This window comes from Biomphalaria glabrata, chromosome 13 (genome assembly GCF_947242115.1).
Source record: "Biomphalaria glabrata chromosome 13, xgBioGlab47.1, whole genome shotgun sequence".
NCBI classification, from domain to species: domain Eukaryota; kingdom Metazoa; phylum Mollusca; class Gastropoda; family Planorbidae; genus Biomphalaria; species Biomphalaria glabrata.
Window position 1 is genome coordinate 5,126,596 of NC_074723.1, and position 18,462 is coordinate 5,145,057.

The following is an 18,462-nucleotide window of genomic DNA, read 5'->3' on the forward strand; positions in this document are numbered from 1 at the left end:
TTGCCCAGTTTGAAACCGAACATTATGGACTCAAGTAGACCTCGCAAGCCACACGCAGAGCCAAACCTACAGCCCCCCCTACAGTAAGACAGGTGATATTCATCGCCTGCGACACACATTCTACAACAGAAATTAAAAACACAGACACACACACAAACAAAAAGACGCCCGAACAAGCTTCTGCGCGGTTGTTGTTTTTTTTTTGTTTTTTTTTTGGGGGGGGGAGGAGGTGTGATTGGGATGGTGGATGTGTTGTAATTACCATTTACCTCGAATTGTGTTTTTCTGTCTTCACTGCTGAGGTCGGCAATCTTACTGACTTGGTGGGCCGAAAAAAAAAAAGCTTTCGTTCAAAAAGAAAAAAACAATGGCATAACGTTATAGTCATGGTAAAAAAATGGTAATACTCTTCACTGCATACATTATTTTGTTTTCAAATCCGACTTTTTCTCTGACCTAACGCTTCAATTTTCTGAATCTCGTTCCTTACAACACTTTTTGCAAAGCTTCTATCAACTCACTCTGTCTGTCTGGTAAAAAGTTTCTACACGTCATTTCTCCTACACGTCATTTCTCCTACACCCAATCTCGAGTCAAGCTAAAATTGTGCACATTTATTTCTTTTACCTGACAACACAAGAATCAATTTAAAAAAAAAAAGCAATTGTATTACAAATGTGATCTACGCGTAAGCTTTTTTTTTTAAAGTATTTTTTGTTTGTTTTTCTTATGTTTTGTAATGATCATACCGTCAGCGTACTTAGTCGTATTTTATTTATGTGCGTACCGGTACACAAAAAAAATAATTTTAAAAAGGGATAATTTAACACCCCCCCCCCCCCCGAACAAAATCCTAGTTATGCCCAAGTATAAAAATTACAGTTTGGTGATGTCGATCAGATTTCGAAAAACATTGAAAGACAGTACTGTAGACTAGAATATTGGATCTTGTTTGAGAGATAGAATTACATTATATAAATATGTATAAATGTCACCAATTAATTCAAGCAGTCCAGCTAAAGATTTCTAGGTAAGACGTATGCGAATTGTTTCTGAACATCTCATTTATTCAAACTCTTTACTGAATACGTGCGGGAATTCCCACTGACGTGTGTTCAAAATTATAAGACGTAAGCCAAATTTAGATTATGTTTTGAAAAAAATTTAACTGTCAAACCAATTTTCTGGTTTGGCCAATTAGCAAGTATTTTTTTTTTGTCCATCGATTTACCGGTACAAAAGCTGTCACATTTCTGGGAAAATCGTAAGAGCCGTTTCGAAGATCCGTGTCTAGGTCCCCCCCCCCCCTGAAAAATATGCAAGCTGATAAGAGGAATTGTAAATAAAAAAAGTAAACAGATGTAGTCCTTTTTACACAACTTAGAATGTAGATCTAAATGTCAAGCTTACATTCTGTGAGTGCATAAATGTATGCAGTTACTGGTGTGTGCTGTTTTGTTTAAATATAATAATTTGATTTCATTCATTCACATAAGATGAAATAAGATAGGACTGGGAATCTCCATGTTCAATTCTTTCCTTCAATCAAACATCTTTTGATGTGGACTTCATTATAACCTATGTGTAACAAAAAAAAACAAACAAATTATTTAGTCAAATAATACATTTCAATATGTAGGCTAATGTGTATTTTTTTTATTCAAGCTAAATTCAACTTGAGAAAGTCGATAGTCAAATGATGTTATGTTTTACTTTAGCCTGTAGCATAAAATCCAAAATGAATAAGGTTACAAAAACAGTTTGTGTGGAAACACAAACTCAAAATCGGCCCCCGAAGTGGTCCACCCAGGCAGGAAAAAAGGCAGGTTTCAATATTTTCAGAAGAATATCGGTATTAAATTCTATCAGAAGTGGTCCACTCAGGCAGGTAAAAAGGAAAATGACAGATCTTGTGTGGTGCCCCAAAGGTCCAGCAGACCAAGGGATAGGTGAAAGTGAAGTTAGATGTGAACCTGGCCTAACTAATGTCATATAAGGAGTATCTGATTCATCTAATTATTTTGTAAAGGGTCAGTCTCTTATTCAAAGCCTCAAGAACAAATGCTATCGTATGATAATAAAATAAAAGTCCTTTCGTTTCGCCTCCAGTGGTACTGTAAATACTCTGCAGGTCACTACTACATTAATTGTTGTTTTAAATTATGCCGAACTTATTTGCATAGTAAATAGATTTTTTCTCTGTAAAAAAAGTGTTGTTTTTTTTTTGTAAATGTAGTATTTAGTATGACAGAACTTACATAACTTAGCAATATACTTGTAAATACATATATATATATAATCTAAAAGCATATGCATAAATGTGTTGAAAATATGGTAAAAAAAGCCTCCAGTGTTTGTTACTAATAATAGTAAATAGTTGTAAAAATGGTGTATTTTCATGAAAAAAAACTGCATAATTGATTTTAAAAAAAAAGATTTTATCGCTTTTTCTCTTCTAGTTTCTGAGACCTAAACGGGACGGACGGACAGACAGGCCACACAAAACTAATAGCGTCTTTTCCCCTTTCGGGGGCCGCTAAAAAAAAAAAAAGGCACCCAATTTAAATCTATTTTTATTGAATCGATTATCAACTATAAAATTAGACAATATCGAGATTTATATATCTAAATTCTAAAACCTTATTATATTGACTATATCTAGATTTTAGATCTACACCATTCGTCTCAAAAATTGTCAATACATTAACAATACAACGGTCACTTCGAGACCTGGATCTAAATTATCTTGTCTTATATAATGCTTCAAAAAAGATGATTACGTCTTACGCGACATGCATCATCTAGATATGATTTAGATCTTATTTTAATGGGGGGAAAACCCCCCACTAACTTCTAATTCTAGATCTAAAGAGCCACAAAGACTAGAATTAGGGCTTAAATAAAAACTAAGTGTATTTTATTTAACAAGTAAACACTACGCCTGCTGTACAAGAAAAAAGTTTAGCGCTTCATAAGAATCGCAAACGACCATCCGAACAAGGCTGCGATATATAGACTAGTTGGTAGATAAATCTATGTAGCGCCTGCAGCCTCGTTGAAGCAAGGTAGAAGACGCCATTTCTGTTAACATAATTTAAGCTTCGGAAAACCCAGGCTACTAGTTTTGCATGTTGGTCTAGAATCCGACTAGATCTATCGTCAAAATATAACTTTTGCTAACGATCGCTATCCTAATCATGTCGGTGTTGAAATAACTTTTTAAAACTAAAAGGGAATAATAGATACTCCTCCAATTGGCTTAGACTTTCGACCTAGTAGAAGATAAAATCCTTTTTCCCAGATCGCTGAGTTGGCCTAGGACTGACAATCATACGAGCTCCTGTCACGTGATCTCAAACCCACGCAGCAGGGAAGGCTTTGCAATTTATTATTGTTCAGCTTCGTCGAAGTGTTTTTCGGCAGCCATCAATACCGTCAGACATTTCGTCAGAAACAGACTATAGCTATAAATGTAAACCTCGTCTAGGCGCAAAAAGAAAAAAAAAAACACAACACTTCAATGACGCATAACCTAGCATATCAAATTAGGACAAAACAATGCGATAGCTGTAGCTTAGGCTAGGCTACTAGATATAGATTTAGAGATCTATTTTAGAATAATGATTCAGTCCAGAACTCTTAATTGATTGACTCGGCTAGGCAACAATAAAAAAAATGTCAGATTTTGTTATACAAAACGGGCGAGTGATCGACACGGCTCTTCAGATAAACGAAATCACAAACGTCTATGTCTCAGATGGTTGTATAGCAAGTATCGGCAACCCTCCAGACGGCTTTCGACAGTGGAGCTTAGTGAACGCCTCGGGTTGTATTGTAACACCAGGATTAATTGACATCCACGTCCATGCTTACGAATATGCCACACCCTTGGGAATAAATGTGGATCGGACGTGCTTAGCTAAGGGAGTAACTGCTGTAGTCGATGCAGGCAGTGCAGGTAAGAGGCATTTCAATCAAGGACAGATTCAACCTCCGCCACATTCCAGCGGAGATACGATTTAAAAATGGTACACAGGATATAATTAGATGCATAATGTCTGAAATAAACACCTACAGATCTAAAACAAGAACTGGGGTCATATATATATATATATATATATATATATATATATATATATATATATATAAAAACCAGGACAGGAACCATAACTTCAAAAATATACATATTTTGGTTTTCCCTAGATAAAGTTGTCCCCCATTATTAGCAATTCTTTGTATCACAAATTGGATAGTTTTTTAACACAAAAAGTAAAAGTTTTTTGGTTTTTTTTCTCTCTTTAGGTGCCTCAACTTTCCCAGGGCTAAGAAAGTTTATAGCTGAGAAAAGCAAAACAAGGGTCTACAGTTTTCTGCACATTGTCCAGCATGGGTTAGCCTCAGCAGGATGTGTTATGAAAGGTTAAACAATTAGACTAATTTTAAAGTTTATATATATAATATTTATTTTTCTTGTCTTTTTTTCAGGGTGTGTGCAAGTTTGTAATATAGGCCTCCTCTTGGTCCATTTGATGCTGAGAACATGACAATTCAATCACCATATCATTATCTGAAATCATGAATTAAATGTGATGGGATAAAATAGGCTTAAAACTAACTTGTTTGCTCAAATGTAAGAGCCAGGTTGGTGGAGGTTGGGATTTGAAATGAGATTTTGAGACTTAAGTTTAAAAGCTGTGTAACTAAAAAAAAATGTATTTAATATTAATTGTTTTATGGGTATCCATTAGTTGTTACAATGTAGGTTGAGAAAATTGCATGATGATCGTAGTTCAAACAATAACTGTGGTTATGGATGGTTGCCTGGTCATGTGATATGTGCTCTGGACTGTCATCTTGATGGTCCCAGGTTTGAACCCTGCCTGCAGCCATCCTCCGCTGTCCTGCTAGAGGTTTGGGCCAGTATGTAATAATCTTCAATTCAGAAGTAGCACCTGAAACATGTAAAACAAAACAATGACAAAGTCCTATAAGCTCTAAATGACATTGTGTTGTTATGTCCATCACATCAGTGTGGAGAGAAACAAAGAATTGTATAAACTTGTCACACAAAAATGTGAACATAAAAAAAAAAACAATCCATCCTCATAGAAACAATTAAACTTAAACAAGTTATTTAATATATAAACCTCAACTTAAGCACTTGGCTGTGAAACTAAAGGTCTTGGGTTCAATTCTTATAATTTGGGAATTCTGAGTCCATCTTGTGGCCATAGTGGTTGAGAAATAGTGTTTGGCTTCTTACCTAAGATGTTTTTATTTCAAATCCTGTTGGGGGGGTAAAATTTTAATAACATTCCTAATCCCACACCAGGAAAAGAAAACAGATGACTTTGTACTTTTAAAACACTGTGTCTGGCTGAAATGAGGAGGTCCTCAATACTGTGAAAAGATGATAGATGAGATAGTTTGATCATATTGCAAAACATAACTCACTGTCAAAAGTAATCGTTCAAGGTACGGTGGATGGAGCACCAAGAAAAAGTTGACCAAAGAAATTTGGCTGGACAACATGAAAGAATGGGCCGGCCTATCTCTTGATATTCTGCCATAGACAGTTGCCGACCAGGAAGAATGAAAGGATTTATTTAAGGCAACTGTCACAGCACACTACTAAGCAAAACAAGAGACATGCTGATGTTCATGATGAAACCAACACACTGTTGGGCACCTTACATTCATTGAATAAAGAAATCAGCACTGCTTTTTTCTGGCCATGACATCCTCATCTCCAACAGAAACATAAAATAAAATCTACCTAGCGCTAAAGGGTCTAAAATTATATCTTATCTTATAAAATATAGACATTACTTCAAAAAAGAAGGTGATTATGTCTTACGCAAGTCCCTAAATCAATCTAGTCATGCATGTTAATCAAGAAGTTAAATTCTGCCAAGTCATTGGTTGTCCTTGCATGGCTCAGGCAACCCATTCCATGCTCTAATAGCACTAGGGAAAAATGAGCTATTGTACAAATTTGTCCTAGCATTTGGGCATGGTATTACCTTTTGTTGGTCCTGGAGCTTAAATAAATTCTAAATCACCGGATATAGTCCCCTCCCAACCCCACTCAATGCAAAATGTGAGAAAAAATTGGAAGCGTTATTTATTATTTTAAATCATATTATTATTCAAGTATTTGCACATATATATATAGTTTTTCATAGCATCACTACACCAGTATTTTAGCAACAAAATATTTGTAATGCTAATTCACAACCTCAAGTAGCTAAATGGCTAACATGTCAGTCCCTCAGTACTCTTGCAAACACATGATCCAACATATGATGATGTTACATAGGGTTTTAGTTCTAAGTATAGGAGTTTTAGTTCTATCTGTATCAGAAAAAAGTATTTTGTTTCAGTGTTTTAAAACTGCTATTGACATAAATCTTTTTTCTAAAACAAGCAATAGAAACTCATCTGTCTCATTTATTTTCAGATAGTGGAGGCGAATGCGACTCCCTGAATGCCATCAGAGCAGACGAATGTATCCAGACGATCAATGAGAACAGAGATATGATTGTTGGCGTGAAGCTCAGACTAGGGACACCTATCTCAAACAATGGACAGAATGAGGAGGAAGCGTACAGGTGAAATCTTCTAGAATGTTGTACATCATTGCCAACTTAAAAACACTCGGTCATGCTAAGTTAGCAAGTAAAAGTAAAGTAGGTAGAAAGATCACAATGCCAAACTGCTTATTACTTGGGTGTGGTGACTGATAAGTAAATAGCTTGACTGCCCAAAGGTTGCAAGCCCAAATTTGGGTGGAAGCACTATGCCTTGGAAGTCCCCCTGAATTAAGTTTTTGTTATCTCAAGGGAGCATTGGAGATTCCTTTCTTTAGGCATTTATTCTGTGATGGACTAGAGTTTTAGAGGTTCCATTTATTAGGACCTATGTTCTACATTGGACTAGAGTTTTAGAGGTTCCATTCACTAGGACCTATGTTCTACATTGGATTAGAGTTTTGGAGGTTCCATTTACTAGGACCTATGTTCTACATTGGACTAGAGTTTTGGAGGTTCCATTCACTAGGACCTATGTTCTACATTGGACTAGAATTTTGGAGGTTCCATTCACTAGCATCTATGTTCTACATTGGACTAGAGTTTTGGAGGTTCCATTTAGTAGAGATGGTGTTTAGCCTCTTCCCTATTTTTCTAATTACATTCTTTTTTCCCCACTATGAACATTCCATTGTCTGGTTTATTTCCTCTATATGGAAGACTACTTAAGGCCACTAATGGCAAAACTAAATTATAATCTTCTAGAATGTTGTACATCATTGCCAACTTAAAAACACTCGGTCATGCTAAGTTAGCAAGTAAAAGTAAAGTAGGTAGAAAGATCACAATGCCAAACTGCTTATTACTTGGGTGTGGTGACTGATAAGTAAATAGCTTGACTGCCCAAAGGTTGCAAGCCCAAATTTGGGTGGAAGCACTATGCCTTGGAAGTCCCCCTGAATTAAGTTTTTGTTATCTCAAGGGAGCATTGGAGATTCCTTTCTTTAGGCATTTATTCTGTGATGGACTAGAGTTTTAGAGGTTCCATTTATTAGGACCTATGTTCTACATTGGACTAGAGTTTTAGAGGTTCCATTCACTAGGACCTATGTTCTACATTGGATTAGAGTTTTGGAGGTTCCATTTATTAGGACCTATGTTCTACATTGGACTAGAGTTTTGGAGGTTCCATTCACTAGGACCTATGTTCTACATTGGATTAGAGTTTTGGAGGTTCCATTTACTAGGACCTATGTTCTACATTGGACTAGAGTTTTGGAGGTTCCATTCACTAGGACCTATGTTCTACATTGGACTAGAGTTTTGGAGGTTCCATTCACTAGCATCTATGTTCTACATTGGACTAGAGTTTTGGAGGTTCCATTTAGTAGAGATGGTGTTTAGCCTCTTCCCTATTTTTCTAATTACATTCTTTTTTCCCCACTATGAACATTCCATTGTCTGGTTTATTTCCTCTATATGGAAGACTACTTAAGGCCACTAATGGCAAAACTAAATTATAATCTACTCTAAGAATAACTACATAAGAATTCTACCTTTCATTTTTTTTCTGAGAAAGTTTATCAGTTATAAGATTTTATAAAAACAAAATATCACAAGAATTTTATGCTTTACACAATTATTATCTATTTGACATTAAATTTTCTTTTTAAACTATTCTTATTCTCTAAGCCTTTTTATGTTTATTTCTAATTGTTCTGTGCTCAGACGTGCCCTCCAGGCATCCAGGACTTGCGGAGTACCACTCATGGTCCATCACAGCATGTCTTCTATTGGTCATGGAGATGTAGGTAGTACAATACTTTGGAATATAAATTAGTTACTGCTACTTACTGTACTGTATAGTATAGATATAATAGGGAAACTATGATGGTAGCTTAAATTGCTAACATCTAATATATTTAATGCAGTATGGCAGTGTTTTTTTGTGGATTTTTTTTTTCTTTTTCAATTTCTCTTGTATAGCATGTCTTTTAGGCTATAACATATTATATACTCAGTGCATTATGGTTTAATCTGTTTTGTAGACAGTGGAGAGGTTATTTAGGAGAAAAGTTTTCATGCTGATCACTAAGTAATCACAAGTCAGTTTAAATTTGGTCTACATAGGTATTCAAACTCAAACCCACTTGTCAGGGGCGTAGCTAGGAATTTTCCATCATTTGGGAGTCCGTGGGGCTTAACCTCTTTGGGGGCCCCTGTATTTTGCGTAATATTTAATGTAAAAAAACACTCCTTTGTGGGCCCAGGGGGATTTTCACATTTTTCCCTATCTTATCTTATAAAATACAGACATTGCTTCATAAAAGAAGATGATTACATCCTACGCATCATGCATCTAGTCATGCATGTTAACCAATGTTAAATTCTGCCAAGTCATTGGTTTTCCTGGCTGACTCAGGCAACTTATGTCCATGCTCTAATAGCACTAGGAAAGAAGGAGCATTCGTACAAATTTTGTCCAAGCATATTGAAAAAGGAATATGTATTTTAGGATAGGTCTGATATGAGCTGCCACACATTATGCTAAAGTTTAGGCTTAATTGAGAATAAAGTATCATTGTTTAGTGACATAGGCCCTCATTCTAAAAAGGCCACATTTGTTATATTTCTGTCTATCTCTCACTAATTACCATGGTGTTAATAAATGAGCAGGTAAGCTGAGCTGTCCAGGAGATCTGAGGGCAGGTGATATTTACACCCATTGTTTTCACGGCCACAGCTGTTCCATTGTGGATGACACAGGTGCCATAAGCAAACATTGCCTTGAAGCCAAAACAAGAGGAGTCTTGTTTGATATAGGTCACGGACAAGGTAAATCATACTAGAGCAAGCTTATGCTGAGTGTGTGTGGAGAAATGTCCTTTAGAATGAGATGGGGAAAAGGGGTATTCTCAGTAACCTTTAACCCCACACCATATGATGTAGGCCTCCAGCAATTAACATCTAGTTAAGTGGGAGTATAGCTCTATTATTTTTTTCAACATTGTTACTGCTAATTAAATTGGGATTTTTCTGTTGGTCTGTGATTAGGTTAACCATATTGTTCCTTCTATTGGAAAAAAAAAAGAATTAGTGTGTCAGAAAGATTGGCTAGACCTAATGGGAAAGTTAACTTCAAAACATTACAATCAGAAACATTTAAAGGTGTTAGCCTAAAAAAGGTTTTTACATTTCTTCACAAAGTGGTTAAAACTGAAAATTTAATTAAAAATTTTGGAATGAACAACATTAATGCTATTAAAAATATTTGCCTAGAGAACACAGTATGTACCTGGTATCAAGCTTCACTTGTATGGGAGAGAAAAAATTTGATAAGAACTTAAAGATCTTTACAAAAATAGAAGGCTACTTGAGCTTAAAACTTACTGGTAAATGTTAAAAATGATTGCAAGCTAGGTTCATCAAAACTCAGAAACACGTTGCACACAAGTTGATTAGGAGCAGTTAGTGAAAGATTTAAGGAAGATAATTTGGTTGTTTGTAGTGTAGATCATGAAATTAGTGCGACCAAACAAACCAGACATCAGCAGAGTTACACCACTATTCACTTCCTTCTGTGAAAGAATGATCATTCTCCCCCTTTCAATAATAAGTCAAGGAAAAATTAAAGAATAGAATGTGCTGAATTAAATATTAGCTGAGCAATTAAAATCTTCTGCTAGACATTGGTAAGGTACATTTTAGAGACAACAAATATTTATAAGATTGACATGAAACCCAGTGACCTTAAGAACATAAAGGTTATCCTTCGGATAGGTTGCCAGTTTGCCCATTTTATTTCTCTCCATTTTTTCATAGGGATTACTTAGAGAACTTTGGGAAAATATCATTTGTCACACTTCCCTAGCAAGACATGGTGAGTGAATGCTTGGGAACTGGCTAAATACTTGGTATAGATAAATATTTTTTATAAATGTGAATTCAACCAACTTTAATGGGTTGATAACATAATGACTGCTATGCAGAGTTAAGGTATTTGACTTTACTGCTGGACGCGTTGGATTTGTTATTAATCATTGATAATCTTCTGTTTCCAGCTGCAACAATAGTTGCATTTTTTAAATACAAAATTCATAAGTTTGGTATAAAGATATCCAAAATATTTTGAAAATGTCATCGATTAAACTATCGTGATTCTATGCTTCTGTTTTTTTCAGGTTCCTTCATGTGGTCTGTTGCAGAGAAATGTATTGCTGGGGGTTTCCTACCAGACACAATTAGCACTGACCTACATTCAGGAGACATTCATGGTCCAGCCTATGACCTACTTTGTGTAATGAGCAAACTGCTGCATGTTGGGATGGGCTTGGAGCAAGTGATAGCTGCAGTTACCTCAACTCCTGCTAGGGCTATAGGTCAAGTCTTACATTTACTTTTGATAGAATATATACCAATAGTCAGTGCTTTTTTTGTGATGGTACGCACCAGTACAGCATACTGGCACCTTTTTCAATATGGGGAAAAAATTATTACTTTTCTTGTATTTTAACATTTATTATTAATTTATTAGTAGTTAATAGTTAGGCAATCCATCACTGAGTAACTTTTTTTTTTTTATTACAAAAAAAGCACTACCAGTAGTAATGGTTTTATGCTCTATTGTTGGTATACAGTCGAGTATGGTAATTCAGAACTCATCCAAACATGATTGTTTTTGTTTTAATAACCAGCTGGATTTTTTTTTTGTATAATAGGATTTGTTTTGGAAGTTTAGGATTTGGTCCAAATAAGCATCATGGTGGATTAACCGGATTTGACTGTAGAGTTCAATGTAGCACTTTTACAATGTTTTCTAGAGTCTAATCTGAGATAAGGGTGGCATATTAAAATAGGCGCATATGTTTAAGTGCCGGGTTAAACAACTTAAAGATTGAAGGCCTGATAAAGAATTTGATTTATTTGAAGTAATAACAACTTAAAGATTGAAGGCCTGATAAAGAATTTGATTTATTTGAAGTAATAACAACTTAAAGATTGAAGGCCTGATAAAGAATTTGATTTTCTTGACCACTTCATCATTTCAAAAATATATTGACTCCATTTTTCTGTGTCTTTGTTCACAAATACAGGCAAAGAAAAAGAGATTGGTAGTCTAGGTGTCGGTATGAATGCTGACATAACAATATTAAAGATAGAGGATGTTCTGGAGCCACTAGAAGATTGTGCGGGTGAGATACGGACCATTCGCAAGGCATTTACTCCCGTTGCTGTCTATGTTGGCGGTCAAGAATTTCCTGTATCATCAAATAGGGCCTGGCCCAATACCACCAGTCAAGAAATTTGCTACAATAGAATGGTGCAGATGAAGGCAGATGCGCAAAACTTAGTTTAAGGCAAATATAGTGTTAATTAAATGTATAGTCTTGGATTTTTAAAGTGCTTTTCTCATTTTTCTTATTATGAAATTCATCAATCAAATCATCAATGTCAATATAATTTAAAACCTAATTTTCTGTATTTATAAATCTACATAGGCAATCAGTTGTTATGCTGGCCACATGACACTTTCTTTAAAAATGAGCCAAAGAAACAGATGACCTTTACATCATCTGATCCATAGATTGCAAAGTCTGAAAGTGGGTACATTACTAACTTTTAAATTTTATTGTAAATTAAGTGATTCAAAAACTGTACACTTCATTAGTTCATGGGACGACAGGCATTGGCATATTGGATAGTCGCCTGGCCGTGTGGTATGCGCACTGGACTTGTCATTCGGTTTTCTTCATGGTCCCTGGTTCATACTCTGTCTGCTGCCATCCTGCAGGAGGTTTGGACTCTGAGATTATCTGAAGGAACATTAGACACAAGAAACATTTTATCCAAATTTTTCATTAATTGAATATAAACTGTATAGAAAGTAATCATCTTCTTTTTTGAAGTAATGTCTGTATTATATAAGATAAAGTAAGATAGAAATTTAAGTGTTAGTGTGAATACAATTTTTTTAATGTTGAAAATACAATTTATGTGAAAGTTTGGTTCATATCTTATGTCAAAGAAGCTTATTTTAATGAAAGTCGCACAATTTTTAACTTACTGAATACAATAATGTGAATTATAGCCAAATACTTTTGAGTAGGTATGTGATTTCAATCAAATGAATGAATACAAAATCAATTGAATGGGATGTCTATAGTGCAACAATAAATTTTTCTTTCAAATTGTGACTTGTCTTTCTTTCAAATATTTTAATAAAGTCACTATAAGATTAGATTAGAGACTTGTATTGAAGTTTGCCCTTAGAATTCCGGAAAAAATGCAAAAGTTTTGACATTAATTTGTTCAGATCTGCTATACCAGTATATAAAATTTTTCTGAACCACATGCCCACATTTCATATCATCAAACTCAGTGATAGAGCTTGAAATCTTTTTCCAAAGTTACGGTTAGGGCTAAAAAATAAAGGCCTTGAAAAACAAAATAGGATTATGTATCAAATGTTTCTATACATGTCAATAGCAAGCCAACCTGTCTAATGGGAATTTAAAATGAACACAAGACTCTGTTTCCTTCTCTCTGCAACTAGAGTCAAAATTGGGCCTGCAATGTGTGTAAAAATCATAAAATTGTTGCAACTTCTGAATTTCAACTGCTACATTTTTTTTTTGAGAATTGAACTTGAAAGTGTTAATAGACAATCAATTCTAGAGCATTGTATAAACAACAATTATCAGTACAACATAAGATCTTAAAAATTCTCATTAAGTTTAGTCAAGTTTTAATAGAAAGTTGGAAGCTCCTGATGATCTGAAATGATCTGGTACACTTTTCACATTTTTTTAAAGGTCCACTGTAATTGTGCTGCAAGAGGTGTACTGGCCAAAACTGATCCATGAATCAGATACATTTTGCTTTGAGTGCATGGTTTATGAATTTTAGTTTTCTTATGAAGATGTGACTACTGAAAAGTGCTAACAGTAGGTTTGAGCCAGTAGAGTGATACTGGTATGTTGAAAATATTTAATTTGTATTTTGTATATCTCTACGCTGAAATAGAATGCCTGCAGACACTTGTAAGAAACAATTAAGTTTTGTGTATAGAAGATTTCAAGCTTTTATTTAAATGTGTGTGAGTGTTAACTAATAGGTCCATAGGGTAGGCTGGATTAACATCAACATGCTTTAATAAATAAATGTAATAAAAAACTGTTTAGCCGACTTTCAACATGCTTTGTGCATATAGATCTAGCTATTCATGCTAAGGCTGTGAATTATGTATTCATCTTCACCTATCAGTAGTCCGTTTAAATCTATCTCCATTCCTCTCTGTCTTTTGCCTTTTATAGAATCTTTTTTGATGACAGACTCGTCCATTATTTTATTTTGTTTTCCCATTGCTTTGTCTCTTTTTCCTGGCTCTGTTCCCTATAGGTAGGTCTTTGTGAGCACTGAGGACCTTGTGATAAGAGTTTACTTTTTTTTTTACAGTAGTTAGCAGGTCATTTTGGCTCCAATTAAGGACTTTTTCTAATTTCTTCATTTGTGATGCAGTCTTTGTAATTGATACCTAGTATCTTTCTGTAGCATCTAAATTCCATGGCTAGATCCTCCTCTCTAGATCTGCAGTGTCCAAGATTCACAAACTTAGTCTGATTTTAGTGTCAAGAGGGCCTTTGTCTTTCCAAAATTTTGAATTATTACCCAAAAAGTAAAGTAGCTTAGGAGAAATATTCCTCAAATTAATTGAAGCACAAAATGGCCTAAATAGTGCCCAACAAGTGATTTCTCTCCCTTGTACATTACCAAACAAAATAATTAATTTTCAATACGGGTAGTTAATAGACTATTTTTTTTTGTTTTTTTTTAAATTGATTCTTGTTTTGTCAGGTACAAGAAAATAATTGTGCAAGATTTCATCTTAATCCAATAACACAAACTTTTTACCAGAAAGACAGGTGAGTTGATATAAGCTTTATTAATAAGAAAGCTGTGGGGAGTATTTAATTATAAACATTTTTTTGGTCACCAGCTAGCTTCAAGAATATAAATCTATCACAACCCTTTTTTTTGTGTAAGTTTGGAAAGTTCCTTCACAAATGAAGATTATTATGTCCTGGCCCAAACCTTCTTCAGGATGGCAGGGGAGGGTAGTGGACAGGGCTCATAGTCAAAACAAATATCATGACAGTCTGAAGCACAAAGCACATAACCAGCAGCTGTAGGAACATGTTATCAATATCATTGAGCTGTGGGAATACAACAGTCAAACATTAACCCATGACTGAGCTTGTCCAATGCAATCTTTATTATTAAATGTAACAAAGAAATGCATGTGTTCGTCACATCATTAGGAGACACAAACAGAAACATTTCTAAAGATTTAATAGACATCTAACAAAACTTAAATAATAATAATAATTTTGTATTATCCTTGAGGATCTTTGTCTTACAATTATGCATCACACTTAATACTACTTATAAGCAGACAAAACATAATTTCAAACCAGTTTCTCTTGTACATTACATGTGAAGTACTAACTGCATGCCACTACTACGCAGTGCCATCTGGATGTATCGGCCTTTCGATTTCATATCATGATGGGATGTGCAGTTCCTGGTGGTATAATCGACCATTAGGACAAAAGTGCTCTTAGAGTCCCACTCTAGGAACTCAACAAATTCTTTTTAATACATTTGAGCATCTTGTATTATTTTTTACAAATCTAAATACTATGCTGCTGTCTGAAACATTTTCTTATTTGCTCCTCAATCAGTCTTATAAAGTTGGTAGGAACAGAAGTTGGCGAATGAGGATTTTCCCAAAAAGTTTACTGGAAATGATTTAGAACTTATTTCTACTATAACATGAATATCAATCTTGTAGACTTGAATGGCATTCAAATGATATGTGGACTCACTGGGATGTGTGTTTAAGTCAACAATAACAATAAAACTGTTGGGTCCCTTGAATATTAAATAATGTCAGATCTAGAGTTGCACGATAAGGTATAACAAATAAACATATGCATTATAAATGCAAAACTAGGGTATTTGTACAATTTTTAGCCAATACCAAAAAAACAGCAAACACCTTACCAAAGTACCATTAGCTGGAATGTATAAAGGAGTCTTTACAATAATTGAACACCTTCATATCTCAACCAAATAAAATGGACACACAATTCTAATACAATGTAAAAATAAATATGCCTATAATTAGACACTTATTAATGACTTTTGAGTTGAGCATCACTAATCTAAGCTTCTCCACTTCTCATTTTGTGCATGACATCACTCAACATCTGGTTACACAATGCAGCGTAAGGGTTCATGGATGCTAAGACCTGTTTACAGAACCTACTGCCAAGCTCAGACGCTCTTGTGAAGTCTGCTTTAGCTCCCTCTTCATCCCCTGAAATATACAAAGCAACAGAACAACAATGTATATATAGGCTTTAATTGTTGTAGAAAATTATTCAACATGTCTGATACTAACAATGAAACAATTATATTTCTATATATTTGGGAAAGTGTTATAATCAGTGTAGACTTTGCAATAACACTACTGCAACATTTCAGATGTATTTACTTTGCATTGTACAATGGACAATATTTTATGTAGACACTATTAACATAAGTACTGTAGCCTTTCATGTAAGAATGTGAGAATTTAAAACAAAATACAATAGGCTTCTCTGCAATTCCTTTTTTTAAAAAAAAACATTTTGCTTTATCTAGCAAAGCTCACATAGCGGAATATAAAGGTCACTATCATGAGCAATGTTCTTGTATCTAGGTGAAAAGTATTTTCAACATTCTCTGCTGTCACCCGTTGCCTGTGAGTGACATGAAGTTCAGAATCTCTGACACAAAACTGGATAGCTATGTTGTCTTGTTTAACAGGATATATTTATTTACTCTTCCACTATAATCATATCCAAATTTATGCAGCTTAAAGCCACTTGGTTTCTGAACCTAATTAAATTTCAAACTTTTAAGAACACAACAAAACCATTATGATGTAGCAAATAGAAAGATTATTCGAAGAAACTTTTATTGTTGATAGAATCAATAGCCGAGGCTAAAATTAAGTATCAACACACTTCCAATGTTTCCAGAAACAGACAGGGTACATTAAAATTGTTTTATTAACATCAGTAACTCCAGTATTTACCTTCTTTCTTTCTAATAAGACCTCGCTGAGTAAATGCTTGACATGCAACACTTCCTTCACCATTACTTAACTCTAAGGCTTTGTTTAAATCTGTCTTGGCACCTAGCAAAGATGAAAAAAAAAAGATATCCAATGAAACAGTTTTAAAATAAACAATTTTCTTATAATTAATCTAAAGACAATACACTTTTAAATAGCTTTGACATTAAACTTGAATTATGAAACTATTTTATGCATGCAAGGCATCAGAACTACTATTAACAAGGCAAACATACAATGCATATTTTTAGACCACTGAGTTGATTTGGAAAGTTATCAGTTAGAATATGATCTTGCTAAAAAACAAATTATACTGTCTTACCCAAATTTATTTATTTATTTATTTTGGCCTAGTAAAATTGTTAACCTGGCCAAGTAAAGTGAAATAAAAAAAAATGTAGAACGGTTGTGGAACAAAATAAAAAAAAAAAGAAAACACATTTTCATTACAAATTACCTTCAATATCACCTTTCAGTCTCAGTGCCTGGGCTCTGTTGTTGTAGGGTGAAGGCCACAATGGAGCAACAGTCATAGCTTCTGTAAAAAACTCAATAGCAACGTCTATGTTGCCTGTTTCAGCAGATTTCACACCAGCTACTTCCAAAAGTTTGGCTGCTTTCACTTCTTCACTTTCTACTCCTTCTTCTAGAATAAAAAGTAAAATTGTTGAACTTCAGATAATTATAGTCAAAACATTCAAACCATGGATATGTTAAAAAAACATCTTTCTGATCCAAGGCACTTTGCAATCATACCATCCCAGCAGTCAATGGTCACATGCTCCATCCTCACCTCACCCATCTTCAACATGTAGACTGTAGTGGTACTGTATTTATGACAATATTATTTTATATTATTCAATATCATCAATAAAATATGTAGTCCTCTTGTTTTTGTTAAAATAAAATATGAATAAATTAATTATGATTGAGTGTTGAGAGATAGAAGAATCATAACATTATCATTAACATATATATATACATTAAGTGACAAATGACTATTATTTATTATTATGACTAGATTACTTACTTTATAACTTTATACAGCAATCACTGAATCAGCAATGTCAGCAGTGAGTTAATATTAAGTTATTAACACATTAATTAAATATTATTAACTGATAAACTAATTAGATCTAACAGCTATGGCTATGTATACTACTAGTACTCACTGTAGTAGTACTACTAGGCTAGATACTTATTAAATAGAATCAAAAGTTAGAGTACTTGGTTAGAGTCTTAACTTGTCTTAAGTCTATTTAATTATCGTCCATTTTATTTATTATTTAAAGTTACTACGTACGTTACTAATTTATTACTTATTTACTAACTCAATGAGTTGAATGAAATGAGTAACTGTACTAACTCACTGTGACTGTTGGCGTTGTGTTGTCAGTGTTGTCACTGTTACTGTTGTGAATGTACTGTTACAGTTGAGTTAGTTTATGATTATCATGATGGTTATGACTAACACTAAGTTATGACTTTATGAGACTTATGACTTATGTCATGTCACTTAAAATAGAGCCAGCTGTATTTACGTTTGTCGGATATTTTATAAATATATGCATTATCATATTCGAGGTTTAGATCTACCTAATTTCTTGTTTTCATTATCATCTTCTTCAACAAATGGTAAACTTGGGTTTAAGATTTGATTTAATATTTCTTGGTCATGTTTTGGAAGTCTTATGTTCTCAGAAGCCATTTCTGACAATGTGACTAAAAAAGCCAATGGTAGCTTCTGGTTTA

At 34.2% G+C, this 18,462-nt stretch overlaps 2 protein-coding genes and 1 long non-coding RNA gene across 3 annotated transcripts; 1 reads left to right on the forward strand and 2 right to left on the reverse strand.

Moving 5' to 3' along the window:
- Positions 1–1,044: 1,044 nt before the first annotated feature.
- Positions 1,045–3,412, reverse strand: LOC129922359 (uncharacterized). The gene is made up of 2 exons (XR_008774369.1): positions 3,247–3,412; positions 1,045–1,578 (listed from the first exon to the last, which is right to left on the reverse strand). It is a non-coding gene; the product is annotated as an uncharacterized LOC129922359 (long non-coding RNA).
- A 79-nt stretch (positions 3,413–3,491) lies between these two features.
- On the forward strand, positions 3,492–12,721 carry LOC106078833 (deacetylase Atu3266-like). The gene is made up of 7 exons (XM_056008171.1): positions 3,492–3,958; positions 4,303–4,419; positions 6,461–6,611; positions 8,259–8,341; positions 9,207–9,365; positions 10,712–10,909; positions 11,624–12,721. The coding sequence occupies exons 1-7, from the start codon at positions 3,676–3,678 to the stop codon at positions 11,884–11,886; spliced, it is 1,254 nt and encodes a 417-aa protein (XP_055864146.1). The 5' UTR covers positions 3,492–3,675; the 3' UTR covers positions 11,887–12,721.
- A 2,058-nt stretch (positions 12,722–14,779) lies between these two features.
- On the reverse strand, positions 14,780–18,462 carry LOC129922358 (tetratricopeptide repeat protein 36-like). Its single transcript, XM_056008173.1, has 4 exons — positions 18,307–18,462; positions 17,168–17,356; positions 16,672–16,773; positions 14,780–15,909 (listed from the first exon to the last, which is right to left on the reverse strand). The coding sequence occupies exons 1-4, from the start codon at positions 18,416–18,418 to the stop codon at positions 15,755–15,757; spliced, it is 558 nt and encodes a 185-aa protein (XP_055864148.1). The 5' UTR covers positions 18,419–18,462; the 3' UTR covers positions 14,780–15,754.

Coding starts and splice junctions, on each gene's coding strand:
- LOC106078833 (XM_056008171.1), top strand. CDS start 3,676: ATGTCAGATTTTGTTATACAAAACGGGCGAGTGATCGACACGGCTCTT. Junction 4,420..6,460: donor AGCAGGATGTGTTATGAAAG/GTTAAACAATTA, acceptor ATTTATTTTCAG/ATAGTGGAGGCGAATGCGAC. Junction 10,910..11,623: donor AACTCCTGCTAGGGCTATAG/GTCAAGTCTTAC, acceptor TCACAAATACAG/GCAAAGAAAAAGAGATTGGT.
- LOC129922358 (XM_056008173.1), bottom strand. CDS start 18,418: ATGGCTTCTGAGAACATAAGACTTCCAAAACATGACCAAGAAATATTA. Junction 16,774..17,167: donor ACTGAAAGGTGATATTGAAG/GTAATTTGTAAT, acceptor CATCTTTGCTAG/GTGCCAAGACAGATTTAAAC. Junction 15,910..16,671: donor TCTTATTAGAAAGAAAGAAG/GTAAATACTGGA, acceptor TGTATATTTCAG/GGGATGAAGAGGGAGCTAAA.